This window comes from Rhinichthys klamathensis, unplaced genomic scaffold, assembly GCF_029890125.1.
Source record: "Rhinichthys klamathensis goyatoka isolate OS25496 unplaced genomic scaffold, OSU_Roscu_1.1 h1tg000066l_1, whole genome shotgun sequence".
In the NCBI taxonomy this organism is placed as follows: Eukaryota; Metazoa; Chordata; class Actinopteri; order Cypriniformes; family Leuciscidae; genus Rhinichthys; species Rhinichthys klamathensis.
The window spans coordinates 1,470,941-1,498,356 of NW_026606609.1; the positions used below are offsets into that span (position 1 = coordinate 1,470,941).

At 39.4% G+C, this 27,416-nt stretch overlaps 2 protein-coding genes and 1 pseudogene across 7 annotated transcripts in view; all 3 read right to left on the reverse strand.

The window, feature by feature from the left end:
- Positions 1-416: 416 nt before the first annotated feature.
- Positions 417-6,931, reverse strand: si:ch211-220i18.4 (SRSF protein kinase 3). 3 transcript variants are annotated; one of them, XM_056249996.1, is made up of 12 exons: positions 6,308-6,419; positions 5,098-5,201; positions 4,917-5,025; positions 4,723-4,810; positions 4,554-4,641; positions 3,254-3,360; positions 3,015-3,183; positions 2,835-2,908; positions 2,562-2,669; positions 1,155-1,224; positions 981-1,073; positions 417-850 (listed from the first exon to the last, which is right to left on the reverse strand). In XM_056249996.1, exons 1-12 carry the CDS (start codon positions 6,343-6,345, stop codon positions 666-668), a joined length of 1,233 nt encoding a protein of 410 aa, XP_056105971.1. In that variant the 5' UTR covers positions 6,346-6,419; the 3' UTR covers positions 417-665. The 3 variants fall into 3 exon arrangements, with proteins under 3 accessions (XP_056105971.1, XP_056105970.1, XP_056105969.1); XM_056249995.1 differs by lacking the exon at positions 6,308-6,419 and adding an exon at positions 6,777-6,931 and having other exon boundaries at positions 4,554-4,810; XM_056249994.1 differs by having other exon boundaries at positions 4,554-4,810; positions 6,308-6,423.
- A 432-nt stretch (positions 6,932-7,363) lies between these two features.
- LOC130084657 (uncharacterized) lies at positions 7,364-8,745 on the reverse strand (annotated as a pseudogene).
- A 3,067-nt stretch (positions 8,746-11,812) lies between these two features.
- The window catches only part of plxnb1a (plexin b1a), an 82,543-nt gene continuing 66,939 nt past the window's right edge, over positions 11,813-27,416 (reverse strand). For 3 of the 4 annotated variants that reach the window (XM_056250033.1, XM_056250036.1, XM_056250034.1), the window contains 23 exons: positions 26,027-26,178; positions 25,732-25,837; positions 24,523-24,659; positions 23,995-24,174; positions 23,020-23,224; positions 22,687-22,929; positions 22,402-22,578; positions 22,161-22,309; positions 21,116-21,216; positions 20,809-21,026; positions 20,511-20,689; positions 20,306-20,372; positions 18,860-19,006; positions 18,490-18,655; positions 18,197-18,300; positions 18,005-18,089; positions 17,030-17,202; positions 16,782-16,942; positions 16,547-16,694; positions 16,384-16,448; positions 16,219-16,294; positions 15,410-15,484; positions 11,813-13,301 (listed from right to left, as the gene is read on the reverse strand). In XM_056250033.1, coding sequence (XP_056106008.1) covers positions 13,197-13,301; positions 15,410-15,484; positions 16,219-16,294; positions 16,384-16,448; positions 16,547-16,694; positions 16,782-16,942; positions 17,030-17,202; positions 18,005-18,089; positions 18,197-18,300; positions 18,490-18,655; positions 18,860-19,006; positions 20,306-20,372; positions 20,511-20,689; positions 20,809-21,026; positions 21,116-21,216; positions 22,161-22,309; positions 22,402-22,578; positions 22,687-22,929; positions 23,020-23,224; positions 23,995-24,174; positions 24,523-24,659; positions 25,732-25,837; positions 26,027-26,178 — 3,219 coding nt within the window. In that variant the 3' untranslated portion in view covers positions 11,813-13,196. The remainder of the gene's footprint in view (positions 13,302-15,409; positions 15,485-16,218; positions 16,295-16,383; positions 16,449-16,546; positions 16,695-16,781; positions 16,943-17,029; positions 17,203-18,004; positions 18,090-18,196; positions 18,301-18,489; positions 18,656-18,859; positions 19,007-20,305; positions 20,373-20,510; positions 20,690-20,808; positions 21,027-21,115; positions 21,217-22,160; positions 22,310-22,401; positions 22,579-22,686; positions 22,930-23,019; positions 23,225-23,994; positions 24,175-24,522; positions 24,660-25,731; positions 25,838-26,026; positions 26,179-27,416) is intronic. The other variant, XM_056250035.1, reaches the window with a different exon arrangement.

The following is a 27,416-nucleotide window of genomic DNA, read 5'->3' on the forward strand; positions in this document are numbered from 1 at the left end:
ACTTATTGCAGGCAAAAACATTTTTTACATGTTGATTACCAAAATAGATGCTTGTTTAGCATCTCTAAACACACCACTTACATCTCAGTGCACCTTAAGAAACCGAACTGGGGTGCGTTTCCCGAAAGCATCGTTATCCAACTATGATCGCAATTCCCATTGAACTCTATTGGTAACGACGGAACTTGCGACCATAGTTGGCTAACGATGCTTTCGGGAAATGCACCCCTGATCAGTCATGGTTATCATTTTAGTCTGTGATATATGCACAGAAGCACTACAGGGCTTATTTAAGAGTGGAATGTATGTACCAAACATTTAAACATATTTCACAGATTTAAATGCATTTGCTATGCTGTTCACGTGTGTTACAGAACCAGCCATCATTATTTAAAGAGACAGTCCACACAAAAATGAACGTTCTGTCATCATTTACTTTGTGTTTCACAGAGGAAAGAAAGTCATACAGGTTTGGAACAACATAAGAATTAATAAATGATGACTGAATTTTAATTTTTGGGTGAACTATTCATTTAAGCCCTATTTGGAAAAAATGAAAGCATGACCTTTTCATTCACCATGAACAAAACATGCATAGACATGGACAGCAAATCTTATGGAGCCTAGTGCACAATACAATTTCTAGTATGAGAAGCCAGAAAGGCTCACAGTTTTAGCCAGGGATGTTTGAGACACTGAGTTGCTGTGGCCCTCCGCTCTGGCAGGAAGTCCAACATTTGCAAAAGGAAATCAGAGAAAAGCGACGCCTCTCTGAGGAGAAGGTGATATTTCTCCACCAGCACTTCATACAACCCCCATGGACGGAGGACAGCAATTCGCCGCAGGTCACCTGTGCAACGACGAACATAAGTAAACAGTTCCTTAATAAATATACTAATCACTCTTGCATTAAACTGATTCATTTAACCAGTTGCCACACCAAGATAAATTGGGACAGACGAATCTAGTGTTCTACTCACCCTTGCGGTTGAAAAACTCAGAGGAATATTTCCCAGACTGAGCAACTGACACTGGGATTTTACCCAGGAGCTCAATAATATGAGCCAGGTGGTCTAAAGATAATAGAAACCATCAACACCACAAATCTACACTTTTCTAATAAAAATATTGAGGGTGGCTTTTAAATGGCTTACCTTCCTCTAAGGAGAAATTCGGCCCTCCTTTGGGTTCAAATAAGGAATCACCGGTAGCAAGCTCGAATGCCTGGTGCAAAATAATATTGATAAAAATAAATTATTCATAAAACCACATGGAATCAGATTTTTTTTTATTCTGATTCGGGCCACTTCCATTTGTGATACTAAGGCCCTGTCCCAAATGGCACTCTAAACACTTGCGGTCTTCCTACGAGTCCGCACTTTAGTGACGCAACACCTCTTTGATTGTTGGGTAGAAGTCTGCTGCGGAGCTAGCTCGGCAAAAGTGTGCATATCAACCGCAAAGGGGGCGCTCGCGAGCACCCTTCTGAAACCTTAAATGACAAATGGGACACCCTACCATCTTGTGGACTTAATGAACACACGTATGCGGCAGCCATTGCAAGTCTACAAGACCGAAAGTGCATGAAGTGTGCCATTTGGGACAGGGCCAATATCCGATAGAGATCCGATGTTTTGCAATGTGACCTCAGTCTGAGCAGTCATGAATTCATTCTTACTACGCTTTTCACGCTATTCATTCTTCACTTTTACGTCACTCTAGATCAACGTTCATCACAATCATGCACTGATGGGAGTCACTCCAAACATGTTACATACCGATAGTTGTTTGGTTACTCAGTGAATATGGAAGTCGCAGCGAGGTTATGCCGCCTTCGCGTGTTATCGGAATGTTTCCTACTAACCACTTTTAAAGTCATGGTTATGAGCTCGTCACATTCTAGTGCTTTGCTGGCGGAAAGAACAACCATGGAGGACACCAGGTTTATTTTTGCCTATTTATTGGGAAAATCTTATTAAAGCCAAAATGATATTTAGCATCCCATTCATTGACAACCATATAGACATTCATTGCTGACAATTCTGGAATTTCGGTCAAATACAGGCTATTTTCGTAAAACATACAATATTCTTCAAATGTTTATTCATATAAATATGCACTACTTTAATGACAAGACAAGGCGATTTTGTGGAAAAATCTAATAAAGAACGTTAGTAATCGTAACAGTACAGTAACAGTAATCGTTCTACCCTCCGCCATGTTGGCGCGCTCATCTCGAGATCTTGGGTATCAAAATTATCCCTGAGCTTCCCAGTGGTATCCGACTTGGTCGGGCGTTCATGTCCAATTTTTAACTAGGAAACTCGTCTTTACGATAATTCCGATAGCACGTGAAGGCAGCATTATTCTGATAGCATTATTCCGATTCCGATAGCACGTGAAGGCAGCATTATTCTGATAGCATTATTCCGATTCCGATAGCATGTGTGTGTAATAATGTGAAAAAAATCAAAGAATTGAGCACCAAGTCGGTGTGAACGTGGCCAAATTTTCTTCTAAGGCTCTATTTCGTTAAACACTGTCTCCAGTTGTAGACTCACCAAACAGGCCACACTCCAGATGTCAGCTGGAGGTCCATATTCAGAGCCTAGAAGAACCTCCAGAGAGCGATACTGTCTGGTCTGGATCTCTTGACAGAAGTGTTTGTACTATAACAACAAGAAAAGAGGTTAGGTAATCTAATCAGATTTAAACATCAAGTGTTTTGCTCTAATTCATTGATTAAGTGAATCAAGAATATCCTTTCACAAGACCAGGCTGTATATTCTTTAGCTTTATAAAATCATTATATGCATTCACTGAATGTGTCGCACCACCCAACACGAGCTGCCGAGGTCTGCAATCTTCACCGTTATTTTATCCAAGTTTCCAGGTTTTCCAGCTGCTCCTACACGAAAGAAGTAGATGATGTCAGCCTTCTCTCTAAATCCATGTGGTTTAATATAAATGCTACATTTGATTTACTTTACATTTCTGTTTACTGATATTCTTACCAGGATCCTGGAGTATTGTGGTTTTAATAGCTGAAGTGTGCATTTGTAGTGCGCCCCCTGGGGGAGGAGATGGGGACTGCGGTGTGAGACACAGCAATATGTTCTCAGGCTTGATGTCTGTGTGTATGATCTTACAGTGGCAGTGAAGATACTCCAGACCTTCAAGCACCTGCGACAGATACAGTTTTTAGGTCTTATGCTATTTAAAATAGAATTAAATTATACACATAGTGTCTCACCTGAGTGATGATGTGTTTGACACAGGTGAGAGAGAGACCTGGACTACCAAAACACATCTGCCAACAGCGCAAGTCCGGCCCCAGCAGCTCCAACACCAAACAAATATCTACATAGTGGTCAAGAACCAACTAACTGTGTTGCTGTATTATATAAAGATGAAGTGTACACCCCAACTTTCCCACAGCACAGAATTTATACAGTCCTACTTCTGGTTGTTGAATTTGATTGGGTGAGTGCGTTCCAAGAGTGCTCATAAGGCTATGCAACTTTTCACTGTATCGTTCCACATGCGGTCGCATGTTCTCTGCAAATTTCCCCGGCTGAAACCTCGTCATTTCAACAGGAATATATGCGTGATCGGAAGTTTTATTTGAGGGCGAAAGTTACCAATGTAAATTTCGCTCATGTTCATGTTTGTCACAAGAATTTGCCACATTGACCAATATACTTTTGTGTGAGATGTGCTTCATACATTGCTACACTATTGACAATGTACCTTTTTTGCCCTTGAAATTTGGCTGAATGTTGCGAATGTGACCGCACCTATTTGATAGTACATGTTCGGGATTTCTAGTGACTCTTTCAGGTACACCAATACGCCAGTAAATGGTGGCAAGTTTTAATGTTTTAATGAGTCGATTTGAATCAGTCACTCAACCGATTTGTTCAAACACACTGATTCATTTAGGAAAGAAACAACACTGTGTGTAACTCGGAGATGCCCAGTGGTTTACTCGGAGCAGAAATTGATAAAGTGTTAAAACTGTGTCTAAAATGTACAATCTGATCATAAAGGGACATTAATTTTACCCGTAGGAAAATGTGATGAATAGCGTTTAATGTCCAGTGTATATTTTCAGAACATTCAGAGAACATTCAAAAGTAACGTTCTCATTATGTTTGCAAAATCATCAACTGGAATGTTCCATAAAAGTTTGCATAATCAAAAAAAAAAGTTTTTTTTCAACCCATCCGCCTAGGACCTTCAAATTGGAGTCGATATTAGATCTCGAGGGGTCTTTTTGAACCAAAAAAAAGCCCTGAGTAGACACCCGGGCGGCTAAGATATTGGCCAAACTCGGGGTTGGCCTCGTTCAGACAGGCCACGAGCCTCAACTGGAAGTCAGTTTTTTCAAATCAGAACCGGAACTTTGAACAGCTATAACTTCGTTCATTTTAAACATTCAAAAAACATTCAGAAATAATTTTTCATAACTTAATGAGAACGTTAGCAAAAAGTTCTTAGTTGTTAGATGGGGTGGTGCTTCATTTCACATACATTATTTTAAGAAAGGATACGGATCCCATTCACACCAGCTATCTTAAACTCATCCAGTAATTGCACTATATGTCTTTTAAAAGGGTTACGGACTGTGGGACCACTGGCCTGGAGAGAGGGAAGAGGTGTACACGCACACAGTGAAAGAGAAACAGACAACCAGAGAGAGAAAGAGCGAGAGACACTCACACATCGCAGTAATGTCAGTTCATCTTGGCCAGCCTGAGTGAATCCAGCTCCGCTCTTTAACACCTTCACTGCCACATGCCTGCCTGACCTGCAAAACCACGAACACTTAAGAACTTTTAAAAACATGTGAACACTTATACGCCTCAGTACACGGAAATGCATAGATATGTGGTGCGAACACAAAGTTTCAGTACCTGAGGTCAATGCAGAGCCATACAGTAGAGAAATAACCCCAACCCAGCTTTGACAGAACCTTGTATCTCTTATTAAACACATCTCCCACCTCGACCGGATGATACCCACCTATAGATAGATGAACTGTTATCATTAATAAATAAATTTTTTTTTTAAATAAATAAAAATTAAACAAAATACCATAGCAGTAATCTTTTGGATCTTCGTGCTCCTCTGTGTAATCCGGTTCAAGATGTTCGTAATTTCTTGCTTTTTTCATCTTATAGTCCATAACTACATGAGACCTGCATTAAAACACATATATTATTGCCTTAAAGCGACATCCGACTATTCATACATCCATAATCACACATATATGAATAATAGTGAGAGTCATAAATCTTTGCAAATGTGTTTGAAAATATATTGAGTTTCCTGTGAGTATAAATAATTTAGTGGTTGCTGATGTAGTGGAGCATATACAAAAGACTAAATCTGCAGTGTATTCTTAGACAACCACGTCCAGTATAGCTCTTCTATCCTGACACATTTGGCTCACGAAGGGTCAGATAAGCCAGCACCGCATTTAGATCTCAACACCCGCTGCTGTGGGACTTTACAGCCGGATCTCTGAACCGTGACCTGAAAAAATATCATGCCACTTTCTGTCGGTCACTCATTTCACACAAGATTTCCTAGGGCAACGTGAGGGACACATTCCCACAGTCAAACAAACTGTTCAATTTCATCTTGACTGATAGTGAAAGAAACTTTACTGACACGTGCAAAGAAGTACCATGGTAATATCACTGCATGAATATGGTATGAATATGCATATAACATAATTATTGTGATGTATGGGTTTAATCGGTGGAGGGGACAGCAGCATAATTTACCTCAACTACAGAAATGTTGTTATTAATCTAAATGTGTTATTATGTCAAGTCCTTAAAACAGCACTAAACAATTAGGAGGATGTTCTCAAATGATTAAAGGTTACATGATCTACATTCTGAGAATCACTGCTAGAGACCAAATAAGATCGAAACCATAAATAAGATCATGTGAAACTCAGCTAATATAATATATATATAAAACTACATAACTCTCATCTAAATATAAAGCAGACATTTTTGTTATATGTAAGGATTCATTTCTGCCAGGAACCAATTGGCCAGTACAGTATCCATGTCCTGAAGACCAGGGTTCACAGTCCGAAAATTGCAGGCAAACTCTCTCATTTATTTTCTTATTTCTTTTATAAGAATTGAATGAGATTTACTACAAGGCTACCAGACCACAGACTGAATCTCTGATCCAAAAACAACAACCCAACCACAGCAGCTTTAGATTTGAAATATTTTTCTGAATGCCACACTGAAACATATCCTGAAGCATGCGGAGTACTCACGATTGGCTGCAGATCATATTGGTTGTGTTTGTTTGCATGATTTCATCAGAGGTCTGAAGCTGCTTATAGATGCTCCTTTGGCTTTATGGGGAGATTTCCTCTAAACCCTCCACAACCCTCTCATTTTCTACACCTACACCCCCCGCCCTATCCCCCACCCCCCTCTCATATCAGAATATATATAGGAGACAGGTGTCTGTGCTGCTCATTTTAACTAAAGCATAAGCTAAACAAACTTTGTGGCCCTGCAAAGAAAAATCGGACGCAGCAAAAAACATTAACAAGGAACTGCTGATCATCCAACTAAAATAAGCTGCACAAAGCCATAAGAAGCCATCATTTCAAAGACTAACATTACTTTACACTGCTGTATAGTAGCAATAATTCAAAATGAAAGCGTTTGAAACATATTCAGAGCAGTAAATATTATGCAGTATTTGGAATGGAGTGTAAAAAAGAGTATACTCACACATGACATCACCCTCTATAAAAAGACAGTAGTATTCACAAAAACATGTACATGTCTGAAGCCAGACCCTGTTAGAGCAGTCTGGAGCACAAGTTGCTGTGGTTTCTGTGCATTGTCTTGCTTGTAGTGCTGAAAATAAGCACCAGTCAGCTGGAGAACAGAGAGAGAGAGAGAGAGAGAGAGAGAGAGAGAGAGAGACAGTAGCTGTCTGCGGTTAATATGAGCCTGTTAACACCTACTGACATGACAAGTAGTGTAAAAATAAGGTTCACGTCCACCTGATCCTCAATGGTCTCGTCCACTGGTTTACGTACCATGGCCTAGCCCACTGATCCACGGTCCTCTCCTCCACGGTCCTTGCCCATCTCTGCTCAACGGTCCTGGTCCACCACCAGTGGACTATCGTTACAAACTAAATGCAGGTCTGTATTTTGGTATTTCGAGGCCATTTAGTGCCATTCAAGTCACAGCCTACGTTTTTTTCTGTTACATACCCTGTTTCATTTGGAAATGCACCGCATTATGGAAGCAAAATGTGTTGTATATCCAGAATCCATAATCGGTCTGTCTTCACCGGCCAAAGATGGTCAGCGCAGACCACAACGATCTGCCCAGGTCTGTCGGTCCTGGGCGAGCCCCATCCAATTGTGTCCCAGATCTTGTCGTAACGAGTCGCGCCATCGTGTTGCAGGGCGTCCGCGTGGCCGCTTGATGTCGATCGGCAACCAGACAGTGACTTCGCGCGTTCATCTTTCGTCCGTCCGCCGCATCAGGTGCCCGGCCCAGCGCTTCTTGGCCTTGTTTGCAAATTCCACCATGTCGGCCACCCTGGTCATGGCCCGCAGCTGCTCGTTGTGGACGTGCTCGATCTGTTAAACCCCGATCATGCGGCGCTCGATTGCGCGTTCAGTCGCGGCCAGCTTTTGCCGGTCGGCCGCCGTCGTTGTCCAGGTCTCGGACCCGTAGAGCATGGCCGGCAGGACGGTGCTGTTGAATAGGGCGGCCCTGATGTCCTGGTCAATGGCTCTGTTGGTGGCCGTCTCGGCAATTGAGCCAAAGCTGACCCAGGCGGCTCGGCGTCGTCGTGCCAGTTCTCGACCAATCCTGTGGTCGGTGGTTAGCTCCTGGCCCAAGTAGATATAGCTATCGACTTGCTGGAGCTGATGCTGGCCAACATGAAGGGTGGTGTCTGCCACCTGGTCATTGCGCATCCACTTGGCCGGTCGAACAGGGTGATGGTGGTGGCCCAGTTGCTGTTCAGCTCCTGCAGCAGGGCCACATGCTCGTCACCAATGCCTTGTTGTTGGAGGGCGAGCAGCACGGCGTTGATCTCGACCGAGTCGAAGGCCTTCTCGTAGTCGATGGAGGCCAGGACCAGCGGCATCTTGTACTCCCTGGCCCGCTCGAGCAGCTGGTTCAGTACCTGCACATGATCCATGGTGCTAAAGCCAGATCTAAATCCGGCCTGCTCGAAGGGCTGCTGTTCGTCTAGCTGCTTGGCCAACCGGTTGAGCAGCACCTTGGTGAAGATCTTATATACGGCCGACAGCAGTGTGATCGGCCGGTAGTTGCTGAGCAGCTCACGGTCGCCCTTCTTGAACAGCAGTACTGTCTTGGCCGTCTTCCACTGTTTGGGGATTTGACATTGTGCCATGTAGCGGCTGAATCGGGTCGCCATGGCCGTCCAAAGGGAGTGGCCGCCTGCTTTGAGCAGATCGATATCCACGCCGTCCAAGCCAGGCGCCCGGTCTGCCTGTGCCTGCTCGACTGCATGTCGGACCTCGCTTTCCAGCACTGGTAGGATGGGCGGCAGCTGGTCGAGTTGAAGGTTGGGTGGGGCTACGGGCACCTTGCTGGCGAATAGATCACTGTAGAAACGCCTGCACTCGGCCTCAATGCCGGACCGAGTCCTGGTCGTCCGCCCGTCTGCCGTCTTCAGTGCTGGTATTTGGCCACGCTGCTGTTGCATCGCCCGCCTGCACTTTTTCAGGCTCTTTTTCAGGCTCTGTCTGTATTGATTGAGGTCGGTCTTGAGCTGCTGCGGGATCTGCTTGCACAGCAGGCCGTACTCAACATGTGGGTCCGTCAGCACGCATCTGCCTCCGCCTCTGCATCAAGGCCTTGGTGGCGTCCGAAATTCGGCTGGCCCGGCTGTTGGTCGGCACTGCAGCTGCATCGCGGCTTGACTTGAGCAGGCCAATAAAGTGGTCGTTTTCCTGGTCGATGTCGGTTTCAAGCTGGGTCCTTGTGTGTTGTATATACTGCATGTTATTGTTCATTTTAATTGCAGTCCAAGTCAGCATTATTAAATGCATTTACAGAAGCCACTACGGCTACGCTATTTCAATCTGATGATTATAAACCCTGATGATGAATAAAATATGTCTCTAGAGCTTTAATGAATGGAGGTCATCCTTGTTTACATGGGTTCTCTTCCTTCTTTCCTCAAGTATTCTCCCCTGGGCTTTTTACTCTAAATGGGACATGCCTCAAAATGGCATCACGGGTCATTAATAGATCCCTGCTATTCTCATACTGCCAACTGCCAACCTGATAATGCTTGACTGTAACAAATCAAAAGCAATTATGTGGTGGGGAAAGCAGCTGAGGCATTTCTCACAAGGCACATGATAAATGAATGATGAGTTCATTAGCAATGAGAAGGTTTCAATAGGCCTTGAGAAGCTTGGAGTGAATGAGCTTATGGGCTCGAGGTGAGGGTGTTTATCTTCCATTAAAGGTGTATTGAGCTTTACCTTGACCTCAATAACATCAGCTGTTGATGCTTTGCTTCTGTTCTCTGCTAAAATTTCATTGTAATAAGAGTAACGTGTCTACAAAAGTCTTTAAACTCAATTTATAAAATGAAAGGTTCTGACTAAAACATGGACATCTATTAATCCACCAAGCTGCTACATTGATTAACATGCTTGTAATTAAAAGGCTAATGATACTCCTTTCAGCAGATATGAACCTTCTGGCAAGGGTTTCTCAAAGTTATTAACATAAACTAACATTAAAAGAATAGTCTTTATAGTGTTCTTAAAAACTTAGCACAAAAACCTTTTCTTACACATCGTTCGTGAATTTTTTTTTTTCAGAAATGTTTTAGTTCATCTAACATTTAAATATTAGCCTATCAGAGAACACTTAAAAGTAATGTTCCCATAATGTTTTCAGAACGATAAAATGGAATGTTTCTTTAATGTTTGCATATATGATATATCCAAGAACGTTTTTTATACATAAAACGTTTTGAAAGTTCAGAAAAAAAATTAGGAAATAATGGGAACATTAGTAAAACATTCCAAAAACATATTTCTGTTAGCTGGGTTGGCAAAAGAATCATGTTTTTTTTCTTCTTTTTTTTCCAAACATTACAATCGCTGTTACAGCATTTTTATATACGTGATTTTATCACGTAGGCTATAGGCCAGGGATATACTGAACATGGGGTATATTTTATCATATATACACAATTTCTATAAATTATTTACATGATGACATCCTTTTATAACGCTATATATGTGTATGCACTGCATAAGCACTCTGCATACTGTTAGATGTCATTGATTTACATTACCAGATATCAACTTGCACCAAACTGCATATTTTTGTTCATTTTGGGCTGAATAAAAATTGTTTGAATGTTTCTCCCCTCCTCGAGTGTGAGCTCACTGACATATGAGCCATAAAAGTCTGGAGTATTAAATGATACTCAAAAAACCCAAAACAAAAACAACAAAAACAAAGGTTCAAATATTTGTCCATTAAAACATTTTAGATTTTTTCCTGACCATTTTGTCAGGCTTTTCCTGGTTAACAACACGATTAAAACAATTAGTCAATAAATGGATGGATTACAGATGGTTTGTAATCATTTAGATTACAGCTAGTCACTTTCACACAGGCAGCAGAAATCTGGATGTTTGTCACCTAGACTGGAGACACTCACGGTCTTTTCTCTGACAGATTGAAGATACTGCATGAGGATAAATATACAGTGTCTGTTGCGGTCCTGCAGAGGCTGGTTTTAGAACAGACAGATGCACATTTCCTGGCTAGAGTGAATCCTGAGTGACAGCAGCACACATAGAAAGCCCTTATAAGGTAAACCTCCTTTACTGTCTGTCCTGAAGGATGTGATGCCGAAATCGTTTTTTCAGCAATCTAAGAATTTCATTCAACGTAAGCATTACTGAATGGTACCATTTTTGAATCAGTTAAAAATTGGAATTCAGATCCTTAAATACATTAATTGTGTTAACAGGGTTATGACAGAATTTGTTCCTTTAATACAAATCTGTCTTAAAATAGTTGACAGAAAACAGAAAAACTGACAACTTCTGAAACATTTTATGAGTTATAGCAACATTTTATTTACAATACAAATGCACAGGTAAAAGAACATCAGATGGTAGAAAGAATTTACAGTCGCTTCAAACAGGCCAACGCATCCTGTGCAAGACTCACAAGATAATCTATAGTGTATCACAGCCACACATACGTATAAAACACCAAGCACAACAGTGAACTACAGCAAAAATAAGACCAGTATATCTGCATGAATGCTTATTAAGAGATCTGAACAAACAACATATTTTGACAATTGCAGTCAGATCGCTGTAGATTGATTACAAGATATAAAAAAAAGTAAATTTTTTATTTGGGGGTGGATCATAATTACCAAACTTGGTCTGTACATCAGTCGAAACACAAAATAAATAAATAAATACATAAAAATCAATAAAGTAAAACGTGCGAGCAATGCACTGTACGACAGTTATCGCAGCAGCTGAATTTAGTTCACCTTAAAATGTGCATTCAGTGTTCAGAAAACGTAAAGTAAAAAAAAGAGAATTAATGTTAGTCATGATCTGATCGACAAAACAAATCAAGCATTAAGAGTGAGACACCAGTTGGGAAATGAATTTCTAACTAAAGCAATAAAAATAGACTGGAAATTATGGAAGCTCATTTTTACCACTGAATTAAAAAAAAAAACATTAAAAAAAAGTAATTCTGACTTTTTTCCCCTCAGAATTGTAATATAAACTAGCAATTGGAGTTATAAAGCCAGAATTGTGAGATATAAACTCGAAATTGCGAGAGAAAAAAATCTGAATTGCGACTATTTCACAGAATTGCGAGTCTATTTCTCAGGATTGCATCTTTATTTCTCACAATTCTGACTTAATAACTTGAAATTGTACGTTTATATCACAATTCTGGCTTTTTTTCCGCTCAAAATTTTGAGATAAACTCGCAATTGCAAGTTATTAAGTCCGAATTGTGAGATATAAAGTCGCAATTCTGAGAAATAAAGTCTCAATTAGGCCTACCTTTTTTATTTTTAAACCATGCCAGAAACAAGCTTCCATAAAATAGTTGTTCAAAAGTTCATGATTGAACAAAAAAAAAGCATAAATTAAATACTTCCGTAGTAACTACCTCGGCCAAGTGTGCAGGGATGTACCGCAGCGCAGATATACACATTTGGGACAGGCACGCAATTATTATTATTTTTTACTGAAAGCCAACCTAAAACATCGAAAAGCACACATCAACACTGAAGAAACAAACCTTAATGACTATGAACAAATGTACAACTGAGCATTGTGAACGTTACATGAAACCTCCTTAGCTAAATCAAGAGTGTTAATCGGGTTAACCTTCCATTTACACAAACATAATCGACAATAAAATGCACACGCGACATGCATGTGCCAACCTAAAATCGCTGAATTCACGTGAGTATCCATGCATGTTAATGTATATAATACTGTAGTCTATGCCACATGAAAACATCTCAAATGGCCCTGTTAGGGTGAGGTCCCTTAAACCAGTGTTTTTCATAAAATGTTTAAAATAATTCGGAACAAACAAAAGGTCTATGGGAGTACTGGAGCAAAAAAAAAGAAAGAAAAGAAAAAGTAATTGAGTTGTCCTTAGAAGCCATGCTTCGTTTTGTTTTTTCCTTTTGAGCTCTTATTAAGACACATTAAGCACATCACACCAAATGCACGAGTTAGCAGTTTCTCGAGAACTCGCCAAACAGTAAGTCGGTCTACGTAAGACTTCTTCTTTTTTAAATACAGGCAAGGCGGCGCTGAAAACAGTAGTTTCGCAGGCACTGTAGCGTGTTGGCGAGTGACGGCTGTGGGATGAAACAAAGACTCTCTACAGACCAGTAACAGTGTGTGTGTGTGTGTGTAACTCTCTAGGAGAGATTCACGCTTCTGAATCTGGGAATGCTGTCTTTAATCATGACGATCCATCTCAAATATCCTCTGTTCTCCTTAGTGCTCTGGAGTCTTCAGGAAGTAAGAGTTCATGCCTTTTGGCAAGGTCTCTGGTCTCTCTCTGTCATTGGCTTTGTCTCTTTTACAGTCTTTTCAAGTGTCTGTCCGAGGTTACAGGTCAAAGGTCAGTGACTTTATTCTCCACAGCTGCAGCGATCTGTTGGAGCCTGTATCCCAGCTGCATCTTTTGAGCTGTGGAGTCCTCCTCTAAAGCTGTGATGATCTGAAGAGACAAAAAGACATATTTTAGACATGAAGAGGATGGGCTATCTTTTTATTTCCTGATGTCTGAATCATCACGCTAGCTCTAAGTTGGCTGTGTAGAATGAAATAGCATTTTCTTGTAAAACATACTCCATATCCATTCATATCCATCTGTCTGACATCTGAAAGTTGTGAAGGTACAGAACAAGCTTTTACAGTTTAGTTTAGTTAGAAGTTAGTCCAAAATCACCCCCTATACCCTTAAATAGGGCACTATTTGAGAGGACAGCCATTTGTAGTGGTGTCCGAAAGCATAGTGGACGTTATGGAGTGCTAGAGAATACCAGAGACAATTTATATAGAGACATGCCACTTCCTCAATCCTCAATACAACTATATAGGGAAAACCCGTAACGCCAAAGATGGCGGTTGTATGCACATGCCCCGCCCCTCCCGCTGGAAAGCCAATCGTCTGCTTTTAACAGTCAAGCCGGGAAACATGTAAGCCTATCGTCTGGTTCCACTGACACAGTTGAGGTTTGCGACAGCGGAGACGAGAACCCTTGCGCGTGCGTAGTAAACGTATAACCTGTGGGGAAAAAGACCTTTTAAACCTTATTTTGGGGCAATTCATCAAACTTTTTCAGCGATTTTTATCATATTTTACTGCTGTTTCTATACAAGCAGTTTTTATGTCCCGGTGACCAGTGAAAGTGCAGTTCTGACTCTCTGCCCATTCATTTAGATAGGAGCCTGGTCTTGTTAGTCCGAAATAGCTGCCCGGAGGCGTTGCCAAGATGGCGGCCGAGTGGCATGACTTGCCTAAACGGACTTTGAGAATACCCATAATGCACTATGAGAGTCGCATGCCGAATGAATTCCCGCGTCTCGCCAGAAGTTGGCGCCCGCAGCTCAATCATCCATCCATCCGTTTTAAACCGCTGGTCCAATGTGGCTACAGCGTAATATCATTCAAGTATAAATTCATTGTTAATTGATTATTAAATTGTTTAATTAGGTTTATACATGCTAGTTTCCATGACAGAGTTCAAGATAAATCTTTTCATCACTACTGGAGCTGCCAGTTAGATTATTAAACAGCAAACAAGCTTTGCAAAAGCGGCAGCCCTTCCGGCGCACTCAGTGTCCGAATTCACTCACTCGTTTTCATTCACTCCTTCAAGTGAACAATATTAGTGGAGTAATGCAGGGAAAGAGATTGAGGGAATAGGGGTGATTTGGAACACAGCTCATGTCTTTGTCAAGTGACTGAATGTGACAGTTGTAAACATCTTGCTCCACGTTTACAAGTAGTCTATTTTTGTCATCTTTAATACTGTGTATGATTGTTATGGTTACTAGGTTGCTTTGCTACCACTAAACACATGTGCCAAAGAATGAGTATGAAAAAAAAGTGCTGTGAATGCCCTCATCACTATTCACACCAGACCAGAGCTTACAAATATCAATAACTCATCTGAAGGATAAAAGCACCCGAAGCAGAGACAAAAGAACTGCTACCCTTTAAATATGACTTCAGTTTAATAATCAAACATTTTCAATCATACACAAAACTTAATGCAAAATGCTTTTATATAAAATAAAATGTATATGTATGTATATATATATATATATATATATATATATAAATAATCAGACACATATTTTGTGTATATGGTAACACCTATATACACATTATATATATATATAAAGTGTATATAGGTGTTACCATACACACAATATGTGTTTGTTTGTTTATATATATATATATATATATATATATATATATGGTAACACCTTTGCTTAGGGTCCAATTCTCACAATTTACTAGTGGCTGTTTATTAGTACTAATAAAGCACATACTAATGCCTTATTCTGCATGACCATATTCTACTTCCCTTAATCCTACCCAATATTCAAACTTAACAACTACCTTACTAGCTATTAATAAGCAGTCATTAGGAGTTTATTAAGGCAAAAGTCCTTGTTAATAGTTTGTTAGTGAGAATTGGGTCCTAATCTAATGTGTGACTATATAAGAAGAGAGAGAGAGAGAGAGAGAGAGAGAGAGAGAGAGAGAGAGAGAGAGAGAGAGAGAGAGAGAGGGGAATAGACTGAAAGTCTCACCTGATCATAGTATTTGTTGATATACTTGTACAATTCATGCAATGCCACTAGATGATTGACTTCATTAGAGTAGTTCTGCAAGGGAAGCACAGCAGATTATCATCGATTATTCCTGTCAACATTTCACATTTTACATGTATGCTTTTCTATGTTTATCAAATTTCGTTAAGTTTGAACTTTGCATTCAGCAGATATCAATCCACTAGTTAAAAAAGTCAGAGTTTTTTAGAATTCAAAAAGGCAGAACATTTTTTACACAGAAATATATATTTTGTAGTGCTTGACTTAAACTTAATTATGTTTTTTTACATTTTCAACATTCTTTAGTGTGCATTGTAGTCCTGAGTTTTCTTCCATGAACGTACACGTCACAATATTCCTCATTTAAATAATTCCCACCCAAGGTGTACGCAAAATAAACAGGGCGAGGCCTGGATGCCTTAAGTTAGTGGTGTGTTGAAACTCGCTGTTATGGTAAGGGTCATGACATTTTCGAAACACGCTTATAGCGGTTAACCAATCACAACACACTGATCCAGCCGACCAATCAGAGCACATTGCGCTTTTTATAAGGAGGAACTTCATAGAGGCAGGAACTAAACAGAGCGTTACTGACAGACTGGGAAGAGAGGAGCTGCAACATGGCAAATATGTGAACCATTCAAGCATTAAAACCTATTCTAGTAGAGCCCAAAAACATAATAGGTCCCCTTTAAAACATTCCCAGCTTTACAGAGGCTCACAACACTCACAAAAGGCAAATATGCTAACCTGAGTATCACAGCGGAGGTAAAAATCCCACAACTTACCCTAGAGAGTTCAGCAAGAGAAGAGTTCATCTCCTGATCACTGACAGGGATGGTCTGTCTTATATCTGAATAATATCTAATGAAATACAATCATCAAAGTAGTGTAAGATAGTGTAAAATAATGTCGTTATGCATGAATTAAGCATTAAATTGCATCAAACTCACCTCTCGACCATTTGTTTGTATCGTGGGATGTCTCGAGCGTACAGGAGCTTGTTGATTGGGGAATCCTGTATGTACAAGACATAGAACCATACTTCATTAGCAGCTGGACTTTCTATCTGGCTTTTTCCCACAATCCATCTGGTCCTGCTTCATTCACACTTACCCTGCCCAGTTTGTGGTCGGCTATAGTGCAGGAGTCCATGAAGGTCTGAGCAATGACTGACAGCACTGCATCTACATTGTCAGAGGCCTGAACATCGAAGATGAACTGAGGGTTCTTCAGGATATTGATCCAGAATCTTAGCGGCAAGCTACAGAAAGCCAAAATACAAGATGTGACCTAATTACACATAATTCTTTGCTCATCCTAAAAAAAATAAAAAGTTTTTTTTACCAACCTGTTTGTTTTCCATATGTGGATTGTCTCTGGGTCTGTAATGTTGTGCTGTGTGGCCTGGTCATCCAACAGATCGAAGAAATATTTCACGGCCATGGGAACCGGCTGACTGGTGCTCAGAATCACAGTGAACAGATCGTCTACGAACTTCTGCAGTGTCCCCTATAACACACAGTAAACACAAGTGTTGCAGTGCTCCATCTGCCCCTATTGCCAGTGGACTGACTGTGTGGCGTCTGTGTGCGGTACCTTCACAGACAGCAGGCGTGTGAGGTAGATCTCCGGGATCGCCTTGGCTCTCTCACGCTCTTTGTCTCTCAGACTGCCCCGTCTGTGCTTGGGTAGTTCCGCCTCTTCGTTTGCCTTCACCAGGTGCCACTGCTTCACTCCCCCTTCGTCTCCATCATCCAACATCGGGGTCTCTGGGAGAGGAAAGACAGCATGTGAGAAAGTCTGTAATAGCGCTATGACCAAATGGTTTTCTTATAATTACTTTGGTTTGGTTTACGTGTTGCATTCACAAAATTTGGAGTACGATTTTTCAATGTTTTTGAAAAGTCTCTAATGCTCACCAATGCTGCATTTATTTGATCAAAAATAGAGTAGAATAATAATATGTTTTAATAATAACTGTAATTTCTGCTATTGGATAATCCAATGAAATAAATATTTTACAAATAAACCAAAAGGTATTACTATAATAACAAATAAATGATTATTTAACACTTCAGTTAAAAAAAATGTAGAGCTTAGAAAATTTGTAAAACTACTGTTGTAAAGTGCAAACCTGCACATCAACTGAATTCTATATTAAAGCTCGGGTAGGCACTATTTTTTGTTATACTAGTTGAAAGTCTCTTCACATCCTAATAGCAATCAATAATTAAAATGGTCTAAATATATATATTTTTTTACATATATCTTATGCGGAAGTCTCTGGACCGAAAACTTTTCATCCAATCATTGCATTCGGTCCGAATGTAATGATAGGATGTCCTACCTGCCTATCAACCAATGTATTTGCATACCTCCAACTCAAGACTCTGCACTGGCTGTGTGCATGTTCATGTGTTTTGGAGGAGGCGTGGCTTTGGAACGTCTTATCCCATTTTCTTCTTTCAAAGCTCGCTTGTTATTTGCTATCCTCTACGAAACTTGTGGTAAATTGTGTTGTTATTCGGAAGTCGTGAAAAAAACTAAACTCCACGTTGTGCTGAAACTCACTCTCCCCTGGTATGTAGTCTTGGCTGTCGTGGTGGATTTGCTTGGATTGTCGTGACACCAGTGTTACTGTGGCACCATCTGGGACCTGCAGGAAACACTTACAAATCAACAATGGCTCACGAAAAAAAAATCAGCATGTGCGATTTCACTCCACAAATTGAAGTCTTTAGGTTGAGGAAGAACTTGAGAGACCTTGTAGTGCTGTAAAGTGTTGAGGCGTTTCCAGGACCCCTGAACCACTGACGTCAAGTCCTGATCTGACAGGATCAGATGACCAGCCGTTCCCGCCCTCCACTCTATAAAACACAGGATTACAGGAATTTTTGGATTTGATCATATTATTTAAATATCAAATACATATTCATTATTAAATAAATATTTTAATACAAATTTAATTTAATCATTTGAGCAAATTTAAGCATTTTAAATAATAAATATAGTCATTTCTTTTAATGATTAGCTTGGTTTTTTTAACATAATCTTACCCAGATGCACAGAGTCTGCGGAGGGTCTTTGGGTGTATGACATGCCTTTACATGTCTGCTCCACAATCTTCTCCTTCACTTGTGTGATGGTGTCGCAATCCAGCACTTTGGTGGGGACCGTCTGAGGCTCACCAGCACCTCCGTTGGTCACCAGGACATTCAGAGTCTAGGGAACAACATGGAAAGAAGTTTTACTGCTCATGAAAAAGGTCCTTAATTTATTTTAGGATTCTGTACATCATGTGTGAATGTATACCATTGAGCAAAAACATGAATAATACATGAATAAAAGTCTATAGATAATGCATGACACTTTCATATAAAGTTGATTTCTGTCTCAAACTCTCTGTAGAGAGCGTGTGTGTCTCACCAGAGTGCGGTACTCCACGTCTTCCCGCAGCAGTCGGTTGTCGTTGAGTGTGTATTTGGCTTTGCCTGAAACCGCGTCCACTGGGCCTTTATCCACCTGGTGCTTTATGGCTCTGAACAGCATGTAGAACGCCTCACCTGCTGTATCCTGCCACAGGACAAAGAAACGTGGATACTTACAAAATGCATCAATACATGGATGTGAAACATGAAATATTATTGTTTTGTTATTTTATCTTGCTTAACCCTATAAAGCCTGACATATGAAATAATAGTCAGAAAATTCACATTCTTTAAAAATGGAATAGTTATATATTGAACCTTAAGACAAAAAAAAAAAAAAAAAGTTTGCATGTCATATTAGGCTATTGTGGCTCATATAGTATGAAATAGTGAGAATATGGAGCTCATATTAAAAAAGGGGGTAAATCAATGAGATCTTTATGGCAGTATATGCATATAAATTTCAGTTGTCATACTATATCTCCCATTAATATGTCTTAATAAGATTATATTTGAATGCTTAGTTTTATAATCAAAGCTCTGGGTTACACTTTATTTTAAGGTGACGTAGTTACATTGTACGTAGTTAAATAAGTACTGACTAATATGAATTAACTACATTTAGTTACGGTAAGTGTTTGGATTAGGTTAGTTCCTTGTAATTATGCATTATTTCCTGTTATTACTATAGTAAGTACATGTAGTAACGTGTAGCTACATCACCTTAAAATAAAGTGTTACCAAGCTCTGTAAAATAACGCTTCCTCAAAAGCCTGATGTTTGACATTTGATACTCACATTTTAACATGATGTTTCTTAAACATTATGTATGGATAATCAAGTAAATCTAAGTTGCTTCAGTGCACTAAATATTCATCCTGAAATAATACAAACAACAGAAAAAAAGTTATTTCTACATTTACTTTATGAAAATGAGCAAAGATTTCACAACAAAAAGGTGGATGTTTTTAGAATTATACTAAAAGGCCTTTTAATTGCTGAAACAGTATAAACTATAAATACGATACAACAGAAATTAGAATTTTGCGTATCAAATATGATACAGTAGGCTTTATAGGATTGAAGATGACCTTCTGTTCAAAACTACCTAGTCTGTAACAACAGTTAAAAAAACATTTACATTGTTAATTCATTTTATTATTCTTCAATCCAAGTTACTTTATCTATGCACTAGTTAATTATTAATGATTTATTTTTTAAAGATTTATTTTTTGTCATTTTTGTCTTTATTATGATAGGTACAGTTAGCAGACAGGAAGCGAAGTGGGACTCGAACTCGGGTCGGCCGAAGTGCAATGCTGTTATATGTAGGCGCACTGCCCACGAGGCCATCGGCACATATTTAATAACAATCATTGGCATGTTTCCCTCTATTTTATCTTCTCTCTTCCAGCAAACCCAAAGCAAATCAAGCATCACTCACCCTGAGGAAGGTGTAAAGGCAAATGGACATCCAGTTTGTCAACAGCTTCTCCACCACAGACTCCGTCCTACAAAAGATGAGAGATTTCCACTGAGAATCAAAGGTGCCATAATCATCAATTTAAAAGATCTACATCCTGTTCATGTGATTTAACATTCTGTGATCACAATAGGGACTCAACGATATTGTCCTCATCACTACTGACCTGCGCAGCATGAGTTTGGGGTTTTTAGTGGTGTACTGCTCCACCAGGTGACTAAGCAGAGTTTTTAGGATGTCTGTGAAATACTCCAGCTTGCCGTGCAGCGCCACCGTGAGGAGGGAGGCCACATACGCCCTGTCCCTCGGAGAGAAGGTTCGCTGGGCTTCCAGAGTGTGAATGAACTGTGGGGAAATGTAATGTGACGTATATGAGATGAGGACACACCCAACCTTAATGGTCCATATAATCTAGTTTGGCTGTTTGAATAATCCTCTCTCTCACAGGTTTAAGGAAAGCCTACCTTGGTGAGGAACAGTTTGCTGTTGAGCAGGTTAGAGAGCTGAACCAGGCCCTGCTCCACCGTGGCCCGGCGACAGGCGGGTACGTCAAGGTCCCGCCTCAGTGGAGAATCGCGGTGACCCGGGAAGAAAATCCTCTCCGAGTATTTACGATAATCCAGGAATGGAATCCCAGAGCCCATGAGATCACTGGACACATCCATCATCTCAGTCATCAGATCTGCACATAACACACACAAACACAGTTTATGATTAAAAGGGATTTCAAGCATGCAGGCAAAGTCTGATGTTTGTGTGGGAGCGTCTGACCTGTGAATTCCTTTTTACAGCGGTCTCGGACGCTCGTCTCCAAATTCTCCAGTTGGATCTGGACTTTTTTATAGTCTCTTAGTGCTTGCTTGCTTTTCCTCCTGTTAAACACACACACACACACAAATATTAAATTACAAACTTAAAAAAAAAACCATACAATCATGCTGGATAACATGATCATCAAAATTGAAACAAATTCAAATCAGAGTTCATGCAGCTAGAACATAATTATATAAAATATATAATTATATATAAAAATATCAATTCATTATATTGCAATTATATTTATTAATTAATATAATATAATATAATATAATATAATATAATATATAATGCTAGGTTTCACTTTTTGACCCCACTCAACAGTAATATTTTATTTGAAATATGATGGAAGAACAAAACAATAAACTTGGTTGAGGTATTTATCTGACAAAATATTTTGGCAAAAAAGGCAAACTACAGCTACAGATTTTGTTTTACTATGCACAAAAAAAAAAAAAAAAAAAAAAAGCATAGAAAAACAAATCGCTCACATGGTTTTTGGCCAGGCTGTCATACAAATAAATTATCTTTGGTTCTCTCATTTTTGCATGTGTTCATAATTTATTTGTATGACAGCCTGGCCAAAAATTATGTCTACACAATTTCATTGTATTATCACAAATTAAAAAAATTGACTCCAAGCACAACTACGCAATATGCTTACAAAATCTTTACGACTTATTTTATAACATTTGAATAAAGGGTGAATATGTCAATTTTCAACTACTATATATCTAAGGCTACGTTCACACTGTCAGTCCAAATCCGATTATTTGTGTATCCGATCGAAGCGGATTTCCAGAAATGTGATTTAAATAGGATTTCAAACCACATACTGTATGGATGTAGCTTGAAACGGATTAGTAAAAATCTAATTTCACGTGATTTTTTGATGTTCACATTATCTCATTCTGATCGGATTTCAATCGGATATGCACAAAAACCGGATTTGGACTGACAGTCTGAACGTAGCCTTACATTAGTAAGTGGTGCATGATACCTGTATATGAGCACGATGACCAGCACAATAAGAGCCACGATGGAAGCTCCCACCCCGACTCCCACCTGCGCCTCTAGAGGGAAGGCAGCGGGGCCCTGAGAATCATACTGCACCCGTCCCAGAGAAAAGTTCAGATTCCCCATCCTCACCTACACAAACACACACCAAAAAACAGATTCTCACACTGTATCACTGGGAAAAACCACAAAACCCTAACCGGTTCAGATGTAAGCTGGCGTACGGTGAAGTCTGGAAGCGTTTCGGCGGCCTCTCGTTTCTTGGACGCTGCCACTGTCGGCTGCTGTGTCGGGGGCTCACAGTACAGGTGGTTTCTGGTTAAAGTCTTCACAGCACATTCTCCATCACCGATCAGAGCAGCCACCTCCTCCTTAGACATAGCCAGGTCCAGATTCTCCCCCTAGAATCCAAATTCAGACAAAGCGCTTGCCATAGAACCATTCAAGTGTGTACACATAACAAAATAACACTCTGCTATGCATTCACACACAGATGAGAAGAGACTGACCTCCACAGAGATGATGCTGCCGGGTTTGTGGCGGAAGGGCTTGCTGGGGTCGTTTTGATTTAGGGTGTGAAGGACCGGATTCGGCTCATAAATGAAGGGGCTGCCGCTGACCGCCTCAAACTCAAAGTGGAGGTTATCCAGGAGGAAACGCACACTGACGGAAGCGTGCAGGGCCTCGGCTCCCACCTCGGGAGTCAGGCACAGGATCAGAGATGAGCTGTTCACTGTGCAGCGCTCCTCCACCTGATCAGAACAGGACATGAAGAAACAAGACTGTATTTTAAGAACTGACATGTGAATGCTGGTCAGTTTGTTGATAGAAGGCAGACTCACTTGTGTGAACTCTACCTGTTTGACGACACAGAGACTATCTTCAGGACAGTTCGGCTCTGGGACGATTCGGCGCTCCCTTCTGAGAGGATCCGCACTCCTCCTCCTCCTCTTCTTCTTCTTCTCCAGAGGGGTCAGGGTCACGAGGATACGTGGCTCCTGAACCACGTCCAGATGCTGGCCAGACACTCGAATGATACGGCCCCCGCTTACACAAACACAAGATGATTAATGACCTGGGTATTATGTATGCTGACTAATAATAATAGCAACACTTTTTTTTATTTCCAAATCACTGATGGAAAAAAAATAACATTCATTTGTTAATTGGTGCGCATGTGTAAAATAACCATAATATCTACCTACAACCTTTCTGTAAATTACAATAAAGGGTTTTTAATATGAGAAATAATATTTTTCTTTGAGCTTTTTGAAATAAAAAGAATTACTTTAATGTTGAGAACACCCCAGTCCAAAAAGACAATTTATAGAAATGTTCTGACATTTGACAGATAAATAAATAGATCACATGACAGCATATATGACATAAATAGGTCCTACCTGCCAAGTCTTAATTACTTATATAACTTTATAAACATAAAATAAACCATTTTTTATATATATATATATATATATATATATATATATAAAACAAATTCTAAATGAAAAAAGCATACGTACTTTAGAGCTGTAAATATTTCATTCCTTATATGGGAAGCTTTTGGGAGGTTTTTATTTAAATGAAATTAAATAGGCTGTAGCTCTCATTTATTAGCATTTATGATTCTATGAAGAACCTTTAACATCCATGGAACCTTTTAATTGCACAAAAGGTTATTTATAGTGGAAAAAGGGTTCTTTGGAATATTAATATGCTAAATTATAAATAATAATATATATATATATATATATATATATATATATATATATATATATATATATATATATTCAAAGATGTAAAAATATTATGTTCCTTACCTGAGGAAGCTTTTGGAGGGAGCAGCATGGGTCACATTGGGGTCTGGAGTGTAATGATACATCTTTTCCTGTAGATGGCGCTGAGCTCTACCAAACCGCACTGTAACGCCACTCTCTCCGGTTCTGTTACTCCCTCCAGTCACACATTCAAAATGTTCGTTGTTGTACTGCTCGGGAGAACTGTCAAAACACAGACTGTATTAAAACTCTGATCAATCTAATGTATTGTTACCAAGTTTAAACAGGAATCAATCACACACACAAAAAAATCCTGTGAAATTTAGGGAGCATATTAGATTTATGAATTGATATATTTAGAACATTGTTTTGGATCTACCATCAGACCACACCAAGCAACATCTTTAACAGAAGGATGATTAATTATATAAGACATAATCAGCTGACATGATATCAGTTGTGATGATATCAGATAGTGTGTGTGGTCGAGATGATATCATAATGAGATTTACTGATGACTTCTGTCGGATTGGGCTGCTGTAGAGGACGATGCTCTACACAGTCACTTACATGTGACACGGGACTCCACCAATCAGGATGCTGATCTCACTGGCACGGCCCGTCAGAAGGTTCTGTCCCGTGATGGTGAGTGATGTGCCGCCTGACATTGGGCCTTTCAGAGGAGACACTCCCAATAACACTGGGTCCTTGAGTTTAGGAAAACAGAACACGCACACGCGTCAGAAAACAAAACACTGCCTTATACATGCTGTAACAGGGATCTCATCCTATTGAATCACCTGAATACCACATATAAGATATACTAAGTAGAGTACAATTCTGGATAAATTGAGAATCACGATTTTTTTTTGTTTAAAATAGAGATCACTGTTTTCCCATGATTCTGAATACACACCTACTGGTGTATCAATGTAATGATACTTTCAAAAGGTGATCACTACCATAGATATCAGTGTTTACATCTGAACTATAAACTTTTATCCCAGTACTTCTGTGATAATTTGAATTGCTGTAACACAGAAATAACGATACTGTGTGGTTGAAAAGACTGTTTGTAAAGCCGTTTCATACCTATCTAGGTATGAAACGGAGATCTGAATGTTCGCTGTGATCGTACTTGTCAAAGGTTTAATAGACACAGGCGAACAATTGTCATTTCGGAATAAGATCGCGTCGGTGTTTGAATCGAGATCCCGATCTTTTAATGATTAATCATGCAGCTCTATTGAATTTGTATAAGATTTGTACATTTTTATTAAAATATATTTTTAATATATAACTTTACTCAATTGTTTTTCATGTTTGAAGCATAAATCTCACTTCATCCCTTTCCTTTCATTTTTTCCTTAAAGTAAAAATAAACATTAAAGTCTTAATACCTTTTGCAATTTTGTAAAAAAAAAAAAAAAAAAAAAAAAACTGTAGAATTGTGTAAGAATTGTTTACGAGAAAGAAAATGTGTCTCACACTCCACTGGCAAAATGTTTTTACCTCCTTGTTTGAAGCGTAAATCTAATTATATTTCCTCCTTTAATTCACCTCTGGAAAAATAAACGTGAACATATTCTCTTAAAATAAAATAAGGTTTTTTAAGGAGGACAAGACAGAAACACGGTTTAAGAAAATCCATTTTTGCAGTGTTTAAAAACAGTCAAATACCTCCCTGCCTTTAATAAACACTGAATGGATTCCTTGCATATCATTCAGTCTTGCTAAACCACTGTTATCCCTTTAGTGGCATGATGGATTAATGGTTACCTGGTAACGGAAGCGCTGGGCAGACTGCCCGATTCCTCCGCCTTTAACCTGCACCGAGACATGCCCGCTCAGTTCCCTTGCGCTCGCTGTGGTCTCACAAACAATGCTAACAGGCACAAAAGAGACCTCCCATCAATCAGTGCAGTGGGTCAATACTCTTCATCACACTGTGAACTCAATCGCCTGAAGCCATTAATACAATGTCATTAACGAAGGCTAGTAATATACAGCAAGCCCTCACACAAGATCAGAAACAGTCAGATCATGTGGTATGATGCACTGCTGTTGGATTTACCTGGAGGACACCTCGTATCTGTCCGGGATGACGGTGCAGGGGACGCCTGCTACAGTCACAGACTGCTGGATGTCTTCAGCTCTCTGACCCAGATTAGAGCCAGACACCGTCAACACTGTGCCGCCCTCCACTGGACCAGAAAGAGGCTCAATCTGAGACAAAACACAAATGAGTAATCAATGTAATCAGTATACCAATGATATAACCGGTGGAAATAACATCCAATAAATTTGCATTGCATGAGGGAATCGAGACTTTGTTTTTGAAAGACGTCTCTTATGTTCTGAAAGGGTGCATTTATTAGATCAGAAATACCGTAAAAAACACTAATATTGTGAAATGTTATAACACTTTTAATAAGTGTTTTCTATTTGAATATATTTTCAAATGTAATTTATTGCTGTGATGCATTTTCAGCATCATTACTCCAGTCTTTAGTGTCACATGATCCTTCAGAAATCAATTCACTTCTCTGTTTAAGATGAGATCGTTATGAAAAAAAGAATGAATTTAAACGCATTCACAAGACAGCAATAAACAATAAACACTGCTGCTGCAGCGAAAGCAGCTCAGCTGAATAGAAATATCTGACTATTTCAATGCATGTGTATCAACCGAATTGAAATAATAATTTATATAGGTTCACGAAGAGCTAAAAAGAATACATGTAAGCTTAATCTGTTTTAAAGCTTTATGTTAAAACTTGTATTTATATTTATATTAATATAAATTCAAAATTGTCAATTACTATAATAATTATTTGAATGTTATATGAATGATACAGAAATATAATTAATATATTATAAATATAATATATAATTAGCAGCAAAAGATGGGTAATTTTGTCTCTAAATGTTTTCCATTATAAACTGCTTTAAATTCAAGAGATATACAGGGGGAGTGGCTTATGTCACTTTACTCGCAGCCGATTGGTCCAGTTTTGGTTTGCAGTCTCTAACACAGGGTGTGTGGATTGTCGTTTCCAATACAATTACTAAACCCGCTGCTTAACTACTATAGTATGATGCATCAATACAGCTAGTCAAGACTGTTTCCCAAAACCATATTGTCGCAAATTTGTAATTCAACCACATTGGTTAAGGATGTCACACACGTGGTGGAGTAATAACTTCTTCTAATGAATCTGAGATCGAATTAATGCTAGATGTTTTGCTATAAATTATGGACATGGCATCTGAGGACATTACTCATGTTTTCTTTGGTAAGAAATTACGTCACTGCACGCAAATGTCATCTAGTTCACCATGTCAGGTAAAATATTTGCTGTGTCTCATTTCGAAGGTTGCATCCTCCAGAGGTCGCATACTTCATAAAGGATGTCTTCTTTCATAACAGTAACCATTATTAAATTGACTGTTATTCTTAGTGA

Excerpts from the sequence above, each read along its gene's own strand:
- si:ch211-220i18.4 (XM_056249994.1), bottom strand. The coding sequence starts at position 6,345 with ATGCAAACAAACACAACCAATATGATCTGCAGCCAATC. Across the intron at positions 5,202-6,307 it reads AATATGATCTGCAGCCAATC|GTCTCATGTAGTTATGGACT; the intron begins GTGAGTACTCCG and ends GTTTTAATGCAG. Across the intron at positions 2,909-3,014 it reads CACAATACTCCAGGATCCTG|GAGCAGCTGGAAAACCTGGA; the intron begins GTAAGAATATCA and ends TCTTTCGTGTAG.